Source organism: Sciurus carolinensis, chromosome 2, assembly GCF_902686445.1.
Source record: "Sciurus carolinensis chromosome 2, mSciCar1.2, whole genome shotgun sequence".
Classification (NCBI taxonomy): domain Eukaryota; kingdom Metazoa; phylum Chordata; class Mammalia; order Rodentia; family Sciuridae; genus Sciurus; species Sciurus carolinensis.
This window is the reverse complement of record NC_062214.1, coordinates 22,421,227-22,440,317: the sequence shown is the minus strand read 5'-3', so window position 1 is coordinate 22,440,317 and position 19,091 is coordinate 22,421,227. Positions and strand designations below refer to the sequence as shown.

Below are 19,091 nucleotides of genomic sequence, written 5' to 3'. Positions count from 1 at the left end.
GAACTAGATCAGAGCAGGAGGCAGTATTGGATCTAGACAGATGAGGCTCCTTTGGGGGAAAGGAAAGACCAGGGCTTAATCTTAGGCCTAGGGTTATATCCCTCTTCCAAGAACTCATCACCCTTGACCCATCTTCAGACTGCTGATCCTTGAAATCAACCCCAGCCTCTGAGATGTACTCTAGGTTTAGATTTCCACATGCCCTGTGTCTTTTCCAAGAAGCTCAACTAACTGAACTGCCATCTTTCCTAAAGTCCACTCCTCTTTCTAGCAACTTCATTTCTGCCCCTAAAACTACCACTTTGCCCATCTCCTGAGTTGTAAACCCCCACATGACCCAAACTGGTTACCAAGCAGCACCAGGGGTAGGACTGGAGTCTGCTCAAGGTCCAGCTCCCTGCTTTTCCTTGATCCACTTGGGCAGAACATACCTCTTTCTTGGGCCTTCCCCAGCACTCTGTCTACCTGGATCACACTGCAGACTGACTTACTCCAGGACTAGCCATGACTGACTGGCTCCTCAAAGGCAGGACTAGGCCTAATTAATCTCTGCTCTCCCAGAACAGGGCCTGGCATGGCAAGGCTCAAAGGCTTGCTGACAGACTGGGTCCCCATCAAACCTCCCTGCTTTCCTAAGGGCCCCATCACTGTTTTCCTTTCACTGGGGCTGTATAAGACTTCTAGATAGGGACATTGGGTTATATCAGCCCCTTCCTTTGGGGTCCTGTAGAGGTCCCAGCTGTGCCTTGTCGTAGCCTCTGGCACATGACCACCATGGCAGATGGAAAAGTTGGGTGGGTCTCTCAGAAAACAGCATTTGCTTTGTTTGCCAATTGCTACTCCTGTCTGAGGGCGAGTCCAGTCAACAGTGAGAGTCTCAGAATTCTCTGTGGGTGGAGCCCTCTGGCCACAGTGCCTTCTCCCTGGCTCTGACAGATTTGAAGAATGGTCAAACAGAAGTCCTAGCTTCTGGGGTTCTCTACCCTCTAGGTCTGAAAAGCTTCAGTATGTCACCTTTCTAGCAACAATCAACTAGCTACTCTGTTGGCCCTGACTGCTCAAGGGCTGACAGCCCTTCCTTTTCCTGATTGTTGGAGATGTGAAGGCAGTAGATACAGGTGAGTAAGAGAACAACTGGGTGAGGCCCCTTCAGCCCCAGGGCCAGGTCCATGAAGCAAAGGTGTGACTCATGGACAACCAAGTTGATGAGCTGTCTGGAGCAGCTGAGGCCTTCAGTGGTGACATGAATCACCCAGCTTGGGGTCTGAGGCCAGCTGTGCAGGTTGACTCACTGAGAGACCCTGGAAAAGCCTCCATGTTCCTCCTCCCCCTTGTCATTCATTCCACTCAACTAGAAAGTCTGAGTTTCCCACCTTTATAGAATGTGGGTTCAGGTGAATCAAGGAGTTAATTCTCCACAGCCTTGAGAATGCTGTGTAGTAATGCAGTCCTTGCTGTGGAAACTCTGGTGTCAGTGAGCCCCAGGGAGCCAGAGAGGTGACAATCTGAAGTGAGGAAACCCTGCTAGACAGTGCAGAGCAGTCAGTGGGAAGACTCTGGGGTGTGTCTGTGGAATACGGCTTAGAGCCTGGTCCTGCTAGAAGGCAGGAATAGGAAATGAATCCTGTCTCTAAGTGGGTACAGAAGGGAGCTACATGTATGGGCCACTATGCCCCATGCCTGTAGGTATCTTTCAGGACTGTGAGCCAAGCATCTAATACAACACCTGGTACACAGTAGGCAATACAATACGTAGTGAATGGATAATGACTACAAAATTCTGAAAGCAGGAGGTTACTCAGCACCCTTCCTTCTCTATCACATTCCCTGGGTCCCTGGCCTAGTTCATGGCTGGACACCCACAGGCTGCTGGCTCCTCATCAGTGCCTGCTGCTCACACAGTCAAGTCAAGACCTGCAGACAGGTCTCTGGCAACTCAGTCTCACGTTTCCCTAAAATTCTAGCACCCACAACCTCAGGAGGACCCACTTTTCACAAGACTCGGCTGGAGGGTGAGGGGCACCCACCTGTTTCCTCACATACTCTACCAGCAATTCAAGCTGTCGAGGGTCTTCACATTTCTGGTTGAAGAAGGTTCTCCAGAGGGCAGCAGCCAGCCCATGATCATCTGAAAGGATCCCCTGGAACACAGAGTACAACAACTGGTCTTCCAGAGAGCCATGATACAAAAACTGGGGATATTGTGAACACAAGAGCAAATGAAGAACTGGTTTGGAAGGACCTCACAGAGGCAGCAAGAGGGGAAACGGGGCAGCTACACCACAGAGCTGGAAGGGGTCTTACAACAGCAGCCAGCCCGACCCCTTCACTTTACACAGAGGAAAAACCTAGAACCCAAAGGGGACAAGTCACTGGCTGAGATGATGCAGAGTTGGGACTCACATCTGGCTGACCCTCCCAGCACAGTTCTTCTCCACCTCACCATGCCTGGACCAGGCAATGTTTGAGGGCCAGGGAGAGAAATGGTAGCAGCAGTGCCTGTGCTGCTGTTCACAGCATGGCTGGCAGCGTTTGGAGCGTTTTCCCAGGAATGGAAGTGGGTGTGGACAACACCTTCTTGCTTAGTCCAAGGGCACCCCTCTATGAGGCAGCTGGTTCTCTGGGAAAGGGAGCCAGGAACCTTGCCTTCACTGTCACCCATCTCTGGGTTGGCCATGACTGGCCCAGCCTCTCCCTAAGTAGAGGAACAAACTGTTCAACAGGATTGCCATGGGCCACAGGAGGCCACCAAGGGCAATGTGTATGCATCTGTGTATGCCTGACATTGCCTCTCCTGGTACAGAGAACTCTGCTGGGAAGCCTAAATATCAGAGGCTAATTAGAGCCATTTTCTAGCTTAGATCTCTAGGGGAGGGAGGGATGAGGGTGACTGAGGGAAAGGCCCTGGGAAATTGCTCTGTCTGGGTGCCAATATAGTGTGTGGAACCAAAGTGCTGACTTGGAGTTGAAAGGCTGGATCAAGTCCTAGTTCTACCATGCCAAGCTCAATGGTGGTGGCTAAACCTGAGCCTCAAACTTCTCAGCAATTAAAGAGATGAAAATACTTGCTCTACTTATACCATCTTTGAGAATTATAAAAAATAAGATAATGAGCCAGGCATGGTGGCACTTGCCTGTAATCCCAACAACATGGGAGGCTAAGGCAAGAGGATCTCAAGTATCAGGCCAGCCTCAGCAACTTAGCAAGACTCCATCTCAAAATAAAAAAAATTACTTTTAATTTTAATTACTGGGGATATAGCTCAGTGGTAGAGTACCTCTGGGTTAAAAAAAATTTTTTTTTTAAATAAAATAATGTAAAGGCATTTTTACAGTGTAATATATTGAATACAAGGCACTTAGGAGCATGCTGTAGCTTGCAGCTGTGAATACAGTCAAGACAACAGCAGGATCTGGAGCCAGACTGCCAGAGTTCAAATCTAGCTCTGAAGCTGGGTGCAGAGGCGCACGCCTATAATTCCAGCACTCAGGAGGCTGAGGCAGGAGGATCACTTGAGCTCAGAAGTTTGAGGCCAGTCTGGGCAACACAGCAAGATCCTGTCTCAAGAAAAGAAAAAAACAAATATAGCTAGCTTTGTTATTTGAGGGCTGTGTGGCCTCTGAAAAGCCAATAGCCCTTCCTGAACCTCAGTTTCTCCTGAGTTAAACAAGAATAATTCCCATCCCACAGAGCTATTGTAAGCATTAAAAGACAATGACTGTGAAAGGCTCTGTAAGTGGTAAACATTGCAAAGACCCAGGGGCACTTATTCCATGTTATATGATGGTCTGGTCTCTTGGGCTCTGTGGTATTTGAGGTCTGGCTCCAGGCCTGCTGCCAGGAAAGGCCATGTCCAGTGTGGGGAGCTGACAATTTGGTGGAAAAGTATTCCACCTGCTCTGGACACTCTCTACTAAAAACCCGAGTCCCACAGCTGAAGATTGTCCTGGCACCAGGGCTCAGTCAGGAAAACCCACTTCTTTTGGCAGATGGGAACAGGGGCCAAGGACAAGCTCAAGCATATCACCATTCTCCAAGCTATTTGCTAACACAACACCCTGCCTTTGTCTAGAGTGCCCTGGGCACAGGCTGGAGTGTTGCTGGCAGAGAACCACATGCGTGATATGTGGAGGACTGGGAATGGGAGCGGGTGTCACAGGGACTTGGAGAATTTGCAGAGCCCAGGACAGGAAAATTCTGGCAGCCATTGCCTGCTACAAACAGGCAGCCTCAAGTGGTAGGTGAGATGGCTGGGGTAGGAGCTCCTGAGCCATCAGAGGAAGACTCAGGGCTTAATAACAGTGCTAAAAACCACTGTTGCAGATTATCAGGGTTCCTTCACACAGACAACTCTTAATGAGTACATATGCCATGCAGCACAGATACTATTACCCCCATGTGAAAGATAAGTACTGAGGCTCAGGGGTAGGCTAGCTAACTGATGATAGAAGTAGATCCAGTCAGCACTGCTGAGGTCAGGGGATGGTGCTGCCTCACTCTAGGCATGATGCAGTACCTGGAACACAGTGTGAGTAATCACAAAATGGCTGATCACATGCCAGACTGCTAGTAACTCAGTAAAAACAAGACTGGTCTGAGAGTGCAAGTTTCAAACAGAAAAGGAAAAGGGGTGCTCAGGAGCATTTGGTTGCAAAACAATTTTCCTCATGACTTCTTTCCCTCACAGTAAGAAGACAGCATCCTTCAGGAAATTAAGATACCCAAGTAGAAAGAAACTGAGAGGAAGTCAAGGGACTGTCCTGGCATTAGCAAGTCTGGTTAAGGTGATGGGTTTAGAGTGGCAGAGTTTCCCTTGGATGAGACTGATTTAACACCAGACTGATGCTAAGAACAGAGTACAGTAACCTGGGCTCAGTTCTCAGGGAGCCTGCCATCGTAGTGAGAAGGACAAAGCTAGTGCACATCTAACAGCAGCACAGAACAAAGTCAGAAAGAGTGAACAAAAGCTAAGCTGCATGGCAGACCTCAACATGTGTGCTGCACAGAGCCTCCTTATTCTTCAGCCTTAGCTCTAAGACTTCTCATTTCTCTGTTATTCTCTATCACTGAATTCCATTTGTAATTAAGACATTTATTTACTTGTTTACTTGCTACTTGTTTACTGTCTTGTCTCTCAGTAAGAGAGTATAATTTTGTAGGAAAGAGTCAGACCATGTTTGCTTGCTTCACCAATATATTCCCAATGCATGGTAGACACCCAATAAACACATGCTAAATGGACAGGAATGTTGAAATGTGGAGTCAAAACACAAGAGATCTAGAGAGGTCAGGGGAAGCTGTGGAGACATGGGCCTTTAAGAATGGGGAAGTTATAACGCACACCTGTAATCCCAGCGGCTTGGGAGGCCAAGGCAGGAGGATTGTGAGTTCAAAACCAGTCTCAGCAACTTAGCGAGGCCCTAAGCAACTCAGTGAGATCCTGTCTCAAAATAAAATACAAATAAGGGCTGGGGATATGGCTGTGGTTAATTGAGCCCTGGGTCCAATTCCTGGTAGCAAAAAAAAAAAAAAAAGACTGGGGAAGATGTGGAGAGCTGCAGGACACTGTAAGCAAGAGAGAATATTAGTACATTAAAATCCCAGCCACTCCGGAGGCTGAGGCAGAAGGATGCAAGTTTGAGACCAGTCTGGGCAACTTGGATGACTTCAAATGCTGTCTCAATATAAAATTTAAAAAGGATTGGGGATGGCATGGTGGCCCACAGCTATAATCCCAGTGACTTGGGTGGCTGAGGTAGCAGGATCACAAACTTGAGGTCAACTTGAACAACTTAGTGAGACCCTCTTCTCAAAATAAAATTTTACATGTTTATGTGTATGTGCATTTATACATATGTATACATATGTATACATATACATACTTATATAAATAATATATAAAATATGTATATTTATATGTATTATAAATACACATATGTAATATATACACATATACATATTATATATACATATATATAATTCATATATTTAAAGGCTGGGCTCAGTGACCCATGCCTATAATTCCAGCAACTTGGGAGGCTGAGGTAGGAGGACCAAAAATTCCAGGCTAGCCTCAGCAACTCAGCAAGACATGAGGATGAAGCATGTAGGTAGAGTACACTGGGTTCAAGCCCCAGGAATGCACCAAAAAAATTAAATTAGAGAAAACAAAAAAAAACCACCCCAGATGACTTGTGATCTGGCATAGTCAGGTAAAATGGCTCTGCCACAGGACTGGAACAGACACCATTTGGAGAATTTTTATTAATACTGATGAATCAACTGATCAATAGACACCCAAACAAAAGCTAATAGAAAGTTATTTTTTTCAATAAGCTTCATTCTTTACACACACACACGGTAAGGTTTCTGAAATCAGAATGCATCTCATTTAGCAACCAATATGCACCAGGTGTGGTGGCATATACCTGTAACCTCAGAAACTCAGGAAGCTAAGGAAGGAGGATAGCAAATTCAAGGCCTGCCCCAGCAACCGAGTGAGACCCTGTCTCAAAACAAAAAAGATTGGAGATATAGCCAGAAAACAACTAATATGCACAGATAAGCAATGTTTCTCATTTCCCACTCTGTGGCTAAAAAGCTCATATTAAACTACAGATGTGTATATAGTCTAAATTGCTCTTTTATAAATGAGAATAGCTAGTAGGTCAGCAATCAGGAGACCCTAATTTAAATTTTAATTAGTCCCATGGTCTGAAGCAAGTCATTTAACTTAATTTGGGGGCAGTTTATCTTCTGGCTTTCATTCCTGTCTTCATGCTGATAACACTCCCTGCAGCCTGAACTACAGTGCCTCACTTTCATCCCTTTGTGCACTTCCTCCCTTCCTTGCTATTCACCTACTGCATGCCAAACACTACACTGGCAACAGAAATATACATACATGGTAGGTACTGCCACATCCCAGAAGAAATCTCCACTCAGCCAGAGTGACAGTTAATACTAATGTAGTAAGAGCTGTGAGAATCCAGGGAAGGCAGAGTGAGCTAAGCCTGGTGAAGGTCAGGGACCACTTTCCAGGAGGGGTGATGCTTGCATCAAATCTGGAGGTAACCATGAAATGAGTGTAAAGGCACATGGTTTATCCCCCTGCTCCCACCAAAAAAAGGTCTGATGGAGCCTGGTGGTGTGTATCCAGGTGTTCATTACACTGTCTTTTAACTTTTCTCTGGGAATGGGGGGGGACAGGAGATGAGCTAGATACTACAATATGGATGAACCTTGAAGGCATGCTAAGTGAAACAAGTCAGTCACAAAAGGACAAATACTGTGAGATTTCATTTATATGAGGATCCTAGAGTACTCCAATTCATAGAGACAGGAAGTAAAATGGTTGCCAAAGGATAGAGGAAGGAGGGCATGAGGAATCAGCGTTCAGAGCTTCAGTGTGGGAAGAAAAAAAAATTCTAGAGATAGAGGTGGTAATGGTTGCACAACCAGAGGAATATACTTAAAGTCACTACTCTGTACATTTAAAATGGTTAAAATGGAACATTTTATGTTATGTATATTTTACAATAAAAAAAGATGAGATAGGTCTAAATGTTCTGATGTAGACTGATGCCCAAGATACATGGTTCAGTCAAAAAAGTAAGTTGCAGAATAGTGTGTATAGTGTAACTCCCATTTGCATAAAGGAGAAAAAATATGCTCATTTATACACAGATAATATCTAAAAGGATATCCAATAAGCTATTAAAGAAGTTTTCCTCTGGGGCAGGGAAAAGGGCAGGAGAGAAAATGGGGTCTTCTACTTTCTATTTCAACCACTTATGAAGAATTTCATAAACTTTTAAAATGATTATGTACTGCTTTTATAATAACAAAACAAAACAAAGTATGTAATTTGTCTGGCAGACCAGGCTGTTTACACGAGAATGTCCCTCTCTCTGGGAGTAAGTGGAGCTGAGACAGTGTCTGACTTGCCTTTGTCTGTCTATCCAACACACGTCAGGCACTCAAATACTGACTGCTTGAAGATTTGGCCACATTATGTAGTGCCTCTTTTCCCAAGCACTGGCAAAGCGGTCAATGAGATGAATAGATACTAAGCCATGATGACAGTCAGTAAACATGGTCCTGAAGCTTCCTTCAGATGCTCTCATTCAAAGCCTTTGTTGGGGGAGGCCACTGTTCTGCCCAAGGCCTGCCATGTGATCTTACCTCATCATATCCCAAGATTGCTGCATAGAAATTATTTGTCATGAGGATCATGTTCTTCTTCAGGACATAGGAATTAACCTACAAAAACAAATGGCAAAAACAAAAGTATGAAAGGAAGGATAAAAAGTCAAAAAAGTATGATCTTAGGCTCTTAGCCTAAGAGAAAGCAACCTTAACAAGTCTAACTGCCAGTCCATTTCCAATTCCCTCACCTATGAGAATTCTCCCCGATTTGCCAACTTCTTTTAGGTTTTATCTCAAACTACAAAAAGCAGTCAGTTTGATGAATGGACCCCCAACTACACATCTGGTTTTGTGCTAGATAATATGAACATGAAATGTAAGAAACGGTGTCTTAATTGGAGGAGTGTAGTCTACTATGGGAAAAGAGCATTTAAAAAAATATCACTGCAAACTGTTGCCTCAAACCTTATTCCAGAAGTGCTAAGAGAAAAATGAATTTCAGAGCAAATGACTTCTTGTTGGGGATGAGAGTGGACCTGGGACAAGGAGTCTAACGGAAGTGGCAGGAGAAGGGAGGCAGAGGAGAGGGGCCATTCAAGGCAGGAAGAACAAGGTACGCAGAAGTGAGCAGCAGGGGATCCAAGATGGCGGCCTAGAGGGTGACTGCACCCCCAGTCACTCCAGAACCCAGGAGTTAAGAAGGGGAGGCACTGAGAGACTCGGACTGAAATAGAGCCACGGGTGAGTCTGCCCACTGGGTAAAGCTCGGTCTGGGTGGCAGGCCCAGATAGAGGTGGCTTATTGGAGCCGGGCAGGGCAGCTAGAGTCTTCCACAGGCAGCCCTGCGCACTCTGGCGGTGGGCCCCGCCCACACAGCCAGCTTCTCCAGGTTCTTGGAACGGAGTGAGAGCCTTTCTGACCAGAACAAGCTCCAAGTCCCAGAGCCAGCGCAGCGCAGCGTACTCCGGCACGCAAGCAGCTTCAGGGACCAGGATAGGGCAGCCAGAGACTTCCCCAAGTAGCCTGGACCCCTGCGGTGGGAGGTGCCTTTCAAGGCTAGCTTCTTGGAGCAGACTGCCCAGTGAGAGGTTTTCTACATAGAACCAGCCACAAGCCCCCGAACCAACGGAGAGCTTCAATCCACAAGCAGCCTCTGGGATCAGGGCAGGGCAGCCAGAGACCTCTTCAGGCGGCTCTGCCCACTCCGGCCGCAGGCGCTCTTCACAGGGCGATCCAAGATGGCGGCCTAGAGGGTGACTGCACCCCCAGTCGCTCCAGAACCCAGGAGTTAAGAAGGGGAGGCATTGAGAGACTCGGACTGAAATAGAGCCACAGGTGAGTCTGCCCACTGGGTAAAGCTCGGCCCGGGTGGCAGGCCCAGATAGAGGTGGCTTATCGGAGCCGGGCAGGGCAGCTAGAGTCTTCCACAGGCAGCCCTGCGCACTCCGGCAGTGGGCTCCTTCCACACGGCCAGCTGCACAGTGCAGGCCCAAGTGAGAGCCTTTCCGCACAGAGCCAGCTCCAAACCGTGGAACCAGTAGGGGGCTAGGGGCAGTTTTCTTCGGATGCACTGCATTATCAGATTCCTCCAAGACATCAGGCTACTGAAGGATGGGAGGTGATACACTGGAAATCTACCGGGACACTATAAGCCAATAGCGGATAACTGCAATATCTCAGGGTCCCACTGACAGCTGACCAATATGAGAAAACAAGGGAAGAAAATGTCCCAAACAAACCTAGATACAACATCAATAAAACCCAATGACAGCACAGCAGAAGAAATGTCAGAAAGGGAGTTCAGAATGTACGTAATTAAAACGATCAGGGAAGCTAATGAGGAGATGAAAGAGCAAATGCAGGCATTGAAGGAGGAGATGAAAGAGCAAATGCAGGCATTAAATGATCGCACCAATCAACAGTTAAAAGACCAAATACGGGAAGCAAGAGATCATTTCAATAAAGAGTTAGAGATACTGAAAAAAAAAACAAACTGAAATACTTGAAATGAAGGAAACAATAAACCAAGTTAAAAACTCCATAGAAAGCATAACCAATAGGATAGAACACCTGGAAGACAGAACCTCAGACATTGAAGACAAATTATTTAATCTTGAAAACAAAGTTGGCCAAACAGAAAAGATGGTAAGAAATCATGAACAGAATCTACAAGAATTATGGGATATCATGAAAAGGCCAAATTTGAGAATTATTGGGATTGAGAAAGGCTTAGAGAAACAAACCAAAGGAATGAACAATCTATTCAATGAAATAATATCAGAAAATTTCCCAAATCTGAAGAATGAAATGGAAAACCAAGTACAAGAGGCTTATAGAACTCCAAACATACAAAATTACAACAGACCCACACCAAGGCACATTATAATGAAAATACCTAACATACAAAATAAAGACAGAATTTTAAAGGCCGCGAGAGAAAAGAATCAAATTACATTCAGAGGGAAACCAATAAGAATATCAGCAGATTTTTCAATCCAGACCCTAAAAGCTAGAAGGGCCTGGAACAACATATACCAAGCCCTGAAAGAAAACGGATGCCAACCAAGAATCTTATACCCAGCAAAACTTACCTTCAAATTTGACGATGAAATAAGATCCTTCCATGATAAACAAAAGCTAAAGGAATTTACAAAAAGAAAGCCAGCATTACAGAACATTCTCAGCAAAATATTCCATGAGGAAGAGATGAAAAACAACGATGCAAATCAGCAACAGGAGGCGCTAACCTAAAGGAATAGCCAAATAAAGGAGAAACCAAATCATGTCAAAAACAAATATGAGTCAATTGACTTGGAATACAAATCATATCACAATAATAACCCTGAATGTTAATGGCCTGAATTCATCAATCAAAAGACACAGACTGGCAGATTGGATTAAAAAGAAAAATCCAACAATATGCTGCCTGCAAGAGACTCATCTCATAGAAAGAGACACCCGTAGACTAAAGGTGAAAGGATGGGGAAAAACATACCATGCACACGGACACAGCAAAAAAGCTGGAGTATCCATCCTCATTTCAGATAATGTGGACTTCAAACCAAAACTAGTCAGAAGGGATAAAGAAGGACATTACATGCTGCTTAAGGGAAGCATAAATCAGCAAGACATAACAATCATAAATATCTATGCCCCGAACATTGGCTCATCCACATACGTCAAACAAATCCTTCTCAATTTCAGAAATCAAATAGACCGCAACACAATAATACTAGGCGATTTTAACACACCTCTCTCACTACTGGATAGATCGTCCAAACAAAAATTGAATAAAGAAACTATAGATCTCAACAACACAATCAACAATTTAGACTTAACGGACATATATAGAATATACCATCCAACAAAGAACGAATACACTTTCTTCTCAGCAGCACATGGATCATTCCCTAAAATAGACCGTATTTTATGCCACAAAGCTACTGTTAGCAAATACAAGAAGATAGAGATACTACCTTGTACTCTATCAGATCATAATGGATTGAAATTAGAAATAAATGACAGAATAAAAAACAGAAACTTCTCCAATACCTGGAGATTAAATAATACACTATTATATGATGAATGGATAACAGAAGACATCAGGAGGGAAATAAAAAAATTCTTAGAAGTAAATGAGAACAAAGACACATCATATCAAAATCTCTGGGACACTAGGAAAGCAGTACTTAGAGGAAGATTTATTTCATGGGGCGCATTCAAAAAAAGAAGTAGAAATCAACAAATAAACGACTTAACACTACAGCTCAAAGCGCTAGAAAAAGAAGAGCAGACCAATACCAAAAGTAGTAGAAGACAGGAAATAGTTAAAATCAGAGCCGAAATCAACGAAATCGAAACAAAAGAAACAATTGGAAAAATTAACAAAATAAATAGTGGTTCTTTGAAAAAATTAATAAAATTGATAAACCCTTAGCCACACTAACAAAGAGAAAGAGGGAGAAAACTCAAATTACTAAAATTCGGAATGAACAAGGAAACATCACAACAGACACGAGTGAAATACAAAACATAATTAGAAGCTATTTCGAAAATCTATACTCCAACAAAACAGAAAACCTCGAAGACATTAACAAATTTCTAGAGACATATGAATTACCTAAACTGAACGAGGAGGACATACACAACTTAAATAAACCAATTTCAAGCAATGAAATAGAAGAGGTCATCAAAAGCCTACCAACAAAGAAAAGTCCAGGACCAGATGGGTTCTCAGCCGAGTTCTACAAAACCTTTAAAGAAGAGCTCATTCCAATACTCCTCAAACTATTCCATGAAATAGAAGAGGAGGGAACCCTCCCAAACTCATTCTATGAAGCCAATATCACCCTGATACCTAAACCAGACAGAGACACATCGAGGAAAGAAAATTTCAGAACAATATCCTTAATGAACATCGACGCAAAAATTCTCAACAAAATTTTAGCAAATCACATACAAATATATATGAAAAAGATAGTGCACCACGATCAAGTGGGTTTTATCCCAGGAATGCAAGGTTGGTTCAACATTCGTAAATCAATAAATGTCACTCACCATATCAACAGACTTAAAGTTAAGAATCACATGATTATTTCAATAGATGCAGAAAAAGCATTCGATAAAATACAGCATCCCTTCATGCTCAAAACACTAGAAAAAATTGGGGTAGTGGGAACATTCCTTAACATTATAAAGGCCATCTACGCTAAGCCCATGGCTAATATCATTCTAAATGGTGAAAAACTGAAAGCGTTCCCCCTAAAAACTGGAACAAGGCAGGGATGCCCTCTTTCACCACTTCTATTCAACATCGTCCTTGAGACTCTAGCCAGAGAAATCAGACAAACCAAAGAAATTAAAGGGATATGAATAGGAAAAGAAGAACTCAAACTATCCCTGTTCGCTGATGACATGATTATATATTTAGAGGAACCTGGAAATTCCACCAGAAAACTTTTAGAACTCATAAGTGAATTCAGTAAAGTAGTGGGATATAAGATCAATGCACATAAATCTAAGGCATTTCTATACATAAGTGATGAATCTTCAGAAAGAGAAATTAGGAAAACTACCCCATTCACAATAGCATCGAAAAAAATAAAATACTTGGGAATCAATCTCACAAAAGAGGTGAAAGACCTCTACAATGAGAACTACAGAACACTAAAGAAAGATAGAGCGCTAATTTCCAGAATCTATAAAGAACTCAAAAAACTCTACACGAAGAATACAAATAATCCAATCAACAAATGGGCTAAGGAAATGAACAGACACTTCACAGAAGAAGATGTACAAGTAATCAACAGATATATGAAAAAATGTTCAACATCCCTAGTAATAAGGGAAATGCAAATCAAAACTACCCTAAGATTTCATCTCACCCCAATTAGAATGGCGATTATCAAGAATACAAGCAACAATAGGTGTTGGCGAGGATGTGGTGAAAAAGGAACACTCATATATTGCTGGTGGGGTTGCAAATTAGTGCAGCCACTCTGGAAAGCAGTGTGGAGAGTCCTCAGAAAGCTTGGAATGGAAACACCATTTGACCCAGCTATCCCACTCCTTGGCCTATACCCAAAGGACTTAAAATCAGCATACTACAGAGATACAGCCACATCAATGTTCATTGCTGCTCAATTCACCATAGCCAGATTGTGGAACCAACCTAGATGCCCTTCAGTTGATGAATGGATAAAGAAACTGTGGCATATATATACAATGGAATATTACTCCACAATGAAGAATGATAAAATTATGGCATTTGTAGGCAAATGGATGAAATTGGAGAATATCATTCTAAGTGAGATAAGCCAATCTCAAAAAACTAAAGGACGAATGATCTCGCTGATAAGCGAATGAGGACATATAATGGGGGTGGGAGGGGTTAGCATTAGGTTTAGGGTTAGGTTTAGGGTTAGGGATAAGGAGAGCAGTAAGAATGAAGGAAAGAAGGACTGTATAGAGGGAAAAGAGGGGTGGGAGGGGTGGGGGGAAGGAAAAAAAAATAAACATCATTGCCCTATGGAAAAAAAAAAAAAAAAAGAAGTGAGCAGCAGGAAAAAGAAGTGTCGGGGAAGGTGAACGGGCAGGAACACTGGAAAGGTATGTTGGCATCAGATTAGGAAATGTTGAGGACCACTCAGAAGAGCTTGCCATGATCAAAGACAAAAAGAAGGAAGCTGTCAGAGGTGGGAAGAGGAGGGAGAGGCAGGACTGCACGATGGTGAGGAGCAAGGAGGGACTCTGAGGATGTGGACAGGAGGGAAGAATGATATGGGCAACTTGGAAGCAGTAAGACTATTAATGTTGAGACGCTGTTTTAGAAAGGCAATTCCTGGGATTGTAGAGACCCCAGGAGACTTAGGGAATAGCCAAGGGCACCTTCAGAGCCTGGAGTGCAGTTTTCAATCAGGTGAAACTTTGACCTCCAGGCAATAAGTCATATGCTTCAGGACAAGGTCCATGTTTTAGTCTTCTCTGGGATCCCAGCAGAAAGCTCAGGGTAGTATGTAACATAGCGTAAGGACTTACTATTTAACCTAACTGGTCCTAACTGGTTTTAGAATCCACCAAACATTATTTGTAACTTATAGGAAAATAACAACCCTCTCCACAACCATGTAAACCACAATCTCCATTTACTGAGCACCTGTTATGGGCCAGGTGCTTTATGCAAGTCATCTCCTCTAATCCTCACTAGAAATCAGAGAGGCAGAAGTGTTACAGTTCCCTACAGGTGACTGCCTAAGGGACTCAGGGAGTGAAGTGACTTGCCCTAGGTCACATGGCAAATTACTGATAAAACTGGGATTAGCACTCAGGTCATTCTGAATACAAAGTCCATTCTCCTTACATTCCACAGAGGAAATGCACATTTCCTCTGCACATCCAACAGGAAATTTTTACTTTGGATCACAAATTGAAAGACTGAGAGTGATTTTATCCTGTGGTTCATAACTAGTCTCTGAAGAAGAACAGAAAAGGCAAAAGAATTTGGATTTAGAATCAGAAATCCTGAATTCAAGTCACAGTTCTATGTACATGAGATGTGATCCTAAGCAAGTAAAATAACCTCTCCAAGTCCATTTTCTTGTCTTTTAAATGTCCTGCACACACGGGTTATTTTCAAGAGCAAACGAGTTAGTGTGTATTCATTCATTAATTTAATTTAACTACATATGCTGAAAGCCTTGGTAAACTGCAGAGTGCAAGGAATTATGAGTAATACCTTCTGGTTTGTTTATATAAAATTAAAACCAGTTCCAATACTTTATAGTCATGGATAATATTCAAAAACGAAAAGAGAATTGTGAAGTTCAAGGCTGGAAAATGTGAGATTGGTGGTAGAGGGGAGTGGAAAACACAACCTTTCCCACCACCTTTAACCCTGATGGCATCAGCCAGTCATCCTGTATGTTCTCAATGCACTATGTACACTTCTCCCCCTGGCTACACATCATGATTTAGAGTTGCTTATGCACCTGCCTCTCCCACCAAACTGAAGTTACAAGGGTCCTAGGAACTGTGACTGATTAATCTCGGTACCCCAACAGGTGGTTTCTGGTCGATGCAGGGTGGGGCTCATACAGGTATGCTGTTAATCGAATCCTTACAAGGGTACCACTCATAGCATGTTCGGTTCAATGACACTGTTACTTTGTTCTGTTTTGGTTTTTGCTACTGAACAACTTCCATGTTTCTAAAAATCAAGAAATATACTGCCAAACTTCTACTGCATCATCTTCCAAATGGACTGGGGTAAAAGAGAATCAAGAAAACATGCCAGAGCTAGAGTTCATTCCTTCTGGCTTGTGAGGATGCAGATTTGACCCAAACTACTTGATACCCATTTGGGGGCTCTCCCTACTCCCAGGCCAGTTGTTTTCCTAACTGTGCAAGAAGCACCTGAGCCACAAAAAGACATCAGGGCTGTCAAACACCATAAAGCAGGAGGACCTCTCAGAGGAAAACAATCACAAACCTGTTCTGCAGAGCTAGTGTACATGTTGAATCACGCCATTAAGATCTGGAGCTAGAAGAGCTCTCAGAGATTGCTTAGCTCAGTACCCCTGTGGAAATGGCCCAGAAGGGGAAATACACTTGTCCAAGGTCACAAATCAAGTTAGTGCCAGAACCAGGATTAGAATCTGATTTCTGGGTCAGTGCTTTTCCTACTTCACCCTCTTCAGGGCATTTTCAGAGATCACTAACATATTAATCAGCAAACCTTAGTTCTTGCTTCCCAGCAAGGCCTGAGTATGAAGAGAAACACTTTCTCTTCTTGGGATGCACCTGCATCCTGGCTGTCTTGCCCAGAAAGAACAAAGCGCAGGAGAGGAGCTCTTTATTAGCAAGGCTCCTCTACCCCCTGGTCCTCTATTTTAAGTCCAGTGACCTATAAGCTGCCTCTCCCCCTCACCTCCAGCTGAGAGACGGCAAGCTGCCACAGAAAGGGATGGTTTTCAGATCTAATCACTCAGGCTGGATTAGATCATGAGAAGGACTCTTCCTGGAAGAGAGTGGAAGCTTGATCAGTGCAGACATGTGATCTGTGGGCAACAGGTGAGGGTAAGTGACAGCAGCTTCCTGAACTATTGGACTCACCTCACTGGGTCTTTCTTGCCAGCCCAACAGTCAAGATGAGCTGGATATTCCCTCTGGTGAACCCCTACTGGATTTTATTCCCTCACTTAAGCTTTTGTTTGCTGGTATGCAGGTTCCCTGTCCACACAGTGCCAGATCATTCTGTATGGAGCACCAAGCCTGCACAGATGCCCCCAGCAGAAGAGAAACTCCTCCCAGATAATGTTGCGTCGTTTGCTTATTAAACTCTTATCCTTTCCATAATGCTTTGCTTTTTATAAAAACCCATACATACTGCACTACCACATGGGAAAGGTTCCTTTTATATCAGTTACTCATATTTTCCCATTTATTTAAGCTATTAAAATTCATGCAGATATTTTATAAGCCATCAGGATTCGGTGCCTGGTATTACTGAATGTTTAATAATAAACTAAACAGAAGAAATCAGAGGGTTAAATGATGACTGCAATTCCTGTAATGACTTAATTAAATTTTTATTGAGTACATAAACTATGATGTCATTTCTAGCCAACCATGGCTCTGCTTTCCCAGCATGTCACAGGGTGGGAGCACTCGATAGGAGGCTAGGCTAAATGAGCAGCAGGTCTCTGCTGAAATAGGGAGGGGAGCAAGGCTCATGTAACACACTCAATAAATTATCCGTTCATTTTTAAACAAAGTCCATGAGTTATAATATATTTGCCATGCACTTTTTATGACATAATAAAAATGTTACCTTAAGGATTACTTAACACATACTACAAATGTTATAGCAGAGGCAGGCACAAGGGGCAAAGAAAACAAACACGAGCAGGCCAGGGACGGGTCCTGGAGTTTATGTCCCGAGGGAACAATGTAGTATATTAAAAAGGGAATGCAAAAAAAAAAAAAAAAAAGACGAGGGGGATGCAAGAGTTCAGGGTTACTAATCAGCAGATTAATGAATGACACAACCAACAGGGAACACAAGCAATAAGGAATCTTGCAAGGTACATGCTCAATTAATGTAGTATTCTCAAGGAGGAATATTAGCTTTAAAGAGATGCCAGTTCATTTGAGGCCAATTCTCTGCCCCTTTTTCCCTTTTCACTGTTGCAGCTCTTAAGGACATTTATGTAACTAGCTTAACAGAGGAACCAGACTATGTGAATACAGGGACTGAGGGAGATGAAGTTTTAAGTTCTCCATAAGCTCTAGAAGGTTCTTCAAGATATGTCCTTGTTATCTTTCCTACCTCACCTCCTCTTGCCTCCCCACTTTCATCTAAGAGTCGACTCTACAATTTCCACAGCTATGTCATGTTCTCTGATGTCAGCCACACTGCTGCCAGGAATTCTTTTCTTTCTCTATTGAAGCAAGGGATGCTAACACCTTATCTTCTAAGACTTAGCTCCCAAATTATATTCTCTACAAAGCCTCCCTCTCCCCAATCCACAGGTGCTACAAAAGTGATTAGAATCCAGAAACAGTTTCCATAATTCACTGATACAAAGTGCCAAGAGCTGTGCTTAGAGCTTTATGCTCACTTGATCCTTCCCAATGACTCTACGGCACAGGTACTGCTATAATCTCTTTAGAAAAGAGGAAGCTGATGTCTGGGAAAGTTAAGGTTACTCAGCTAGAAACTAGTAGAGTCAAGGTTAGAAGACAGAGCAGTACAACTCCATTGATGATCTATGTTACCATGAATAATGTGGCTATCCTTCTATGTACCCCACACCTCTTAACTGTAGAGGCAAAACAAAAACTGCCAAAGTGGTTTTGGGTAAACATAACTTAGACTCCCAATTCTACTGGTAGCTACAGACAGTACCACAGACACCCCTCGAATAGCCAACCACCTCTCCTGGAAAACTGGGGGAGAAGAAAAAAGGGTGCAATTATGGTGAGGGGACAGTGAATTAAAGAAGATGGGTATGAAAAACACAAGAAGTGATACAGATAAGAATAAGCTTTTTTAAATATTTTTTTTAAGATTACCTTTTTTAATATAAATATTTTTTATTTTATCAATGGATCTTTATTTAATTAATTTATTCATATGCGGTGCTAAGAATCGAACCCAGGACCACACACATGACAGTCAAGTGCTCTACCACTGAGCCACAACCCCAACAAGAATAAACTTTAAGATTACTGGCTTGAGGCAAAGGTACTAATAGCAGCAGAATAAGAATTCGGTGGAGTGAATGAATGAGAAGGTGACTAGAGCTGAGGAATAAGGATACATCAAATTCATCATCAGGCAACAATGCCATGTAAGATTGCAGGTTATGTTTCCATCATCTTTTTAACAGACATCACCAGTGCTGTTTACACTTTGCAGCAACACCATGTGCTACTACGGTCA

At 43.0% G+C, this 19,091-nt stretch overlaps 1 protein-coding gene across 2 annotated transcripts in view; it reads right to left on the bottom strand.

Annotated features, from left to right (window-relative positions):
- The window catches only part of LOC124977695 (ubiquinol-cytochrome-c reductase complex assembly factor 1), a 100,856-nt gene that overhangs the window by 4,331 nt on the left and 77,434 nt on the right, over positions 1–19,091 (bottom strand). For both annotated transcript variants that reach the window (XM_047541435.1, XM_047541436.1), the window contains 2 exons: positions 8,186–8,263; positions 2,028–2,141 (listed from right to left, as the gene is read on the bottom strand). In XM_047541435.1, the coding sequence (XP_047397391.1) occupies positions 2,028–2,141; positions 8,186–8,263 (192 nt within the window). The remainder of the gene's footprint in view (positions 1–2,027; positions 2,142–8,185; positions 8,264–19,091) is intronic.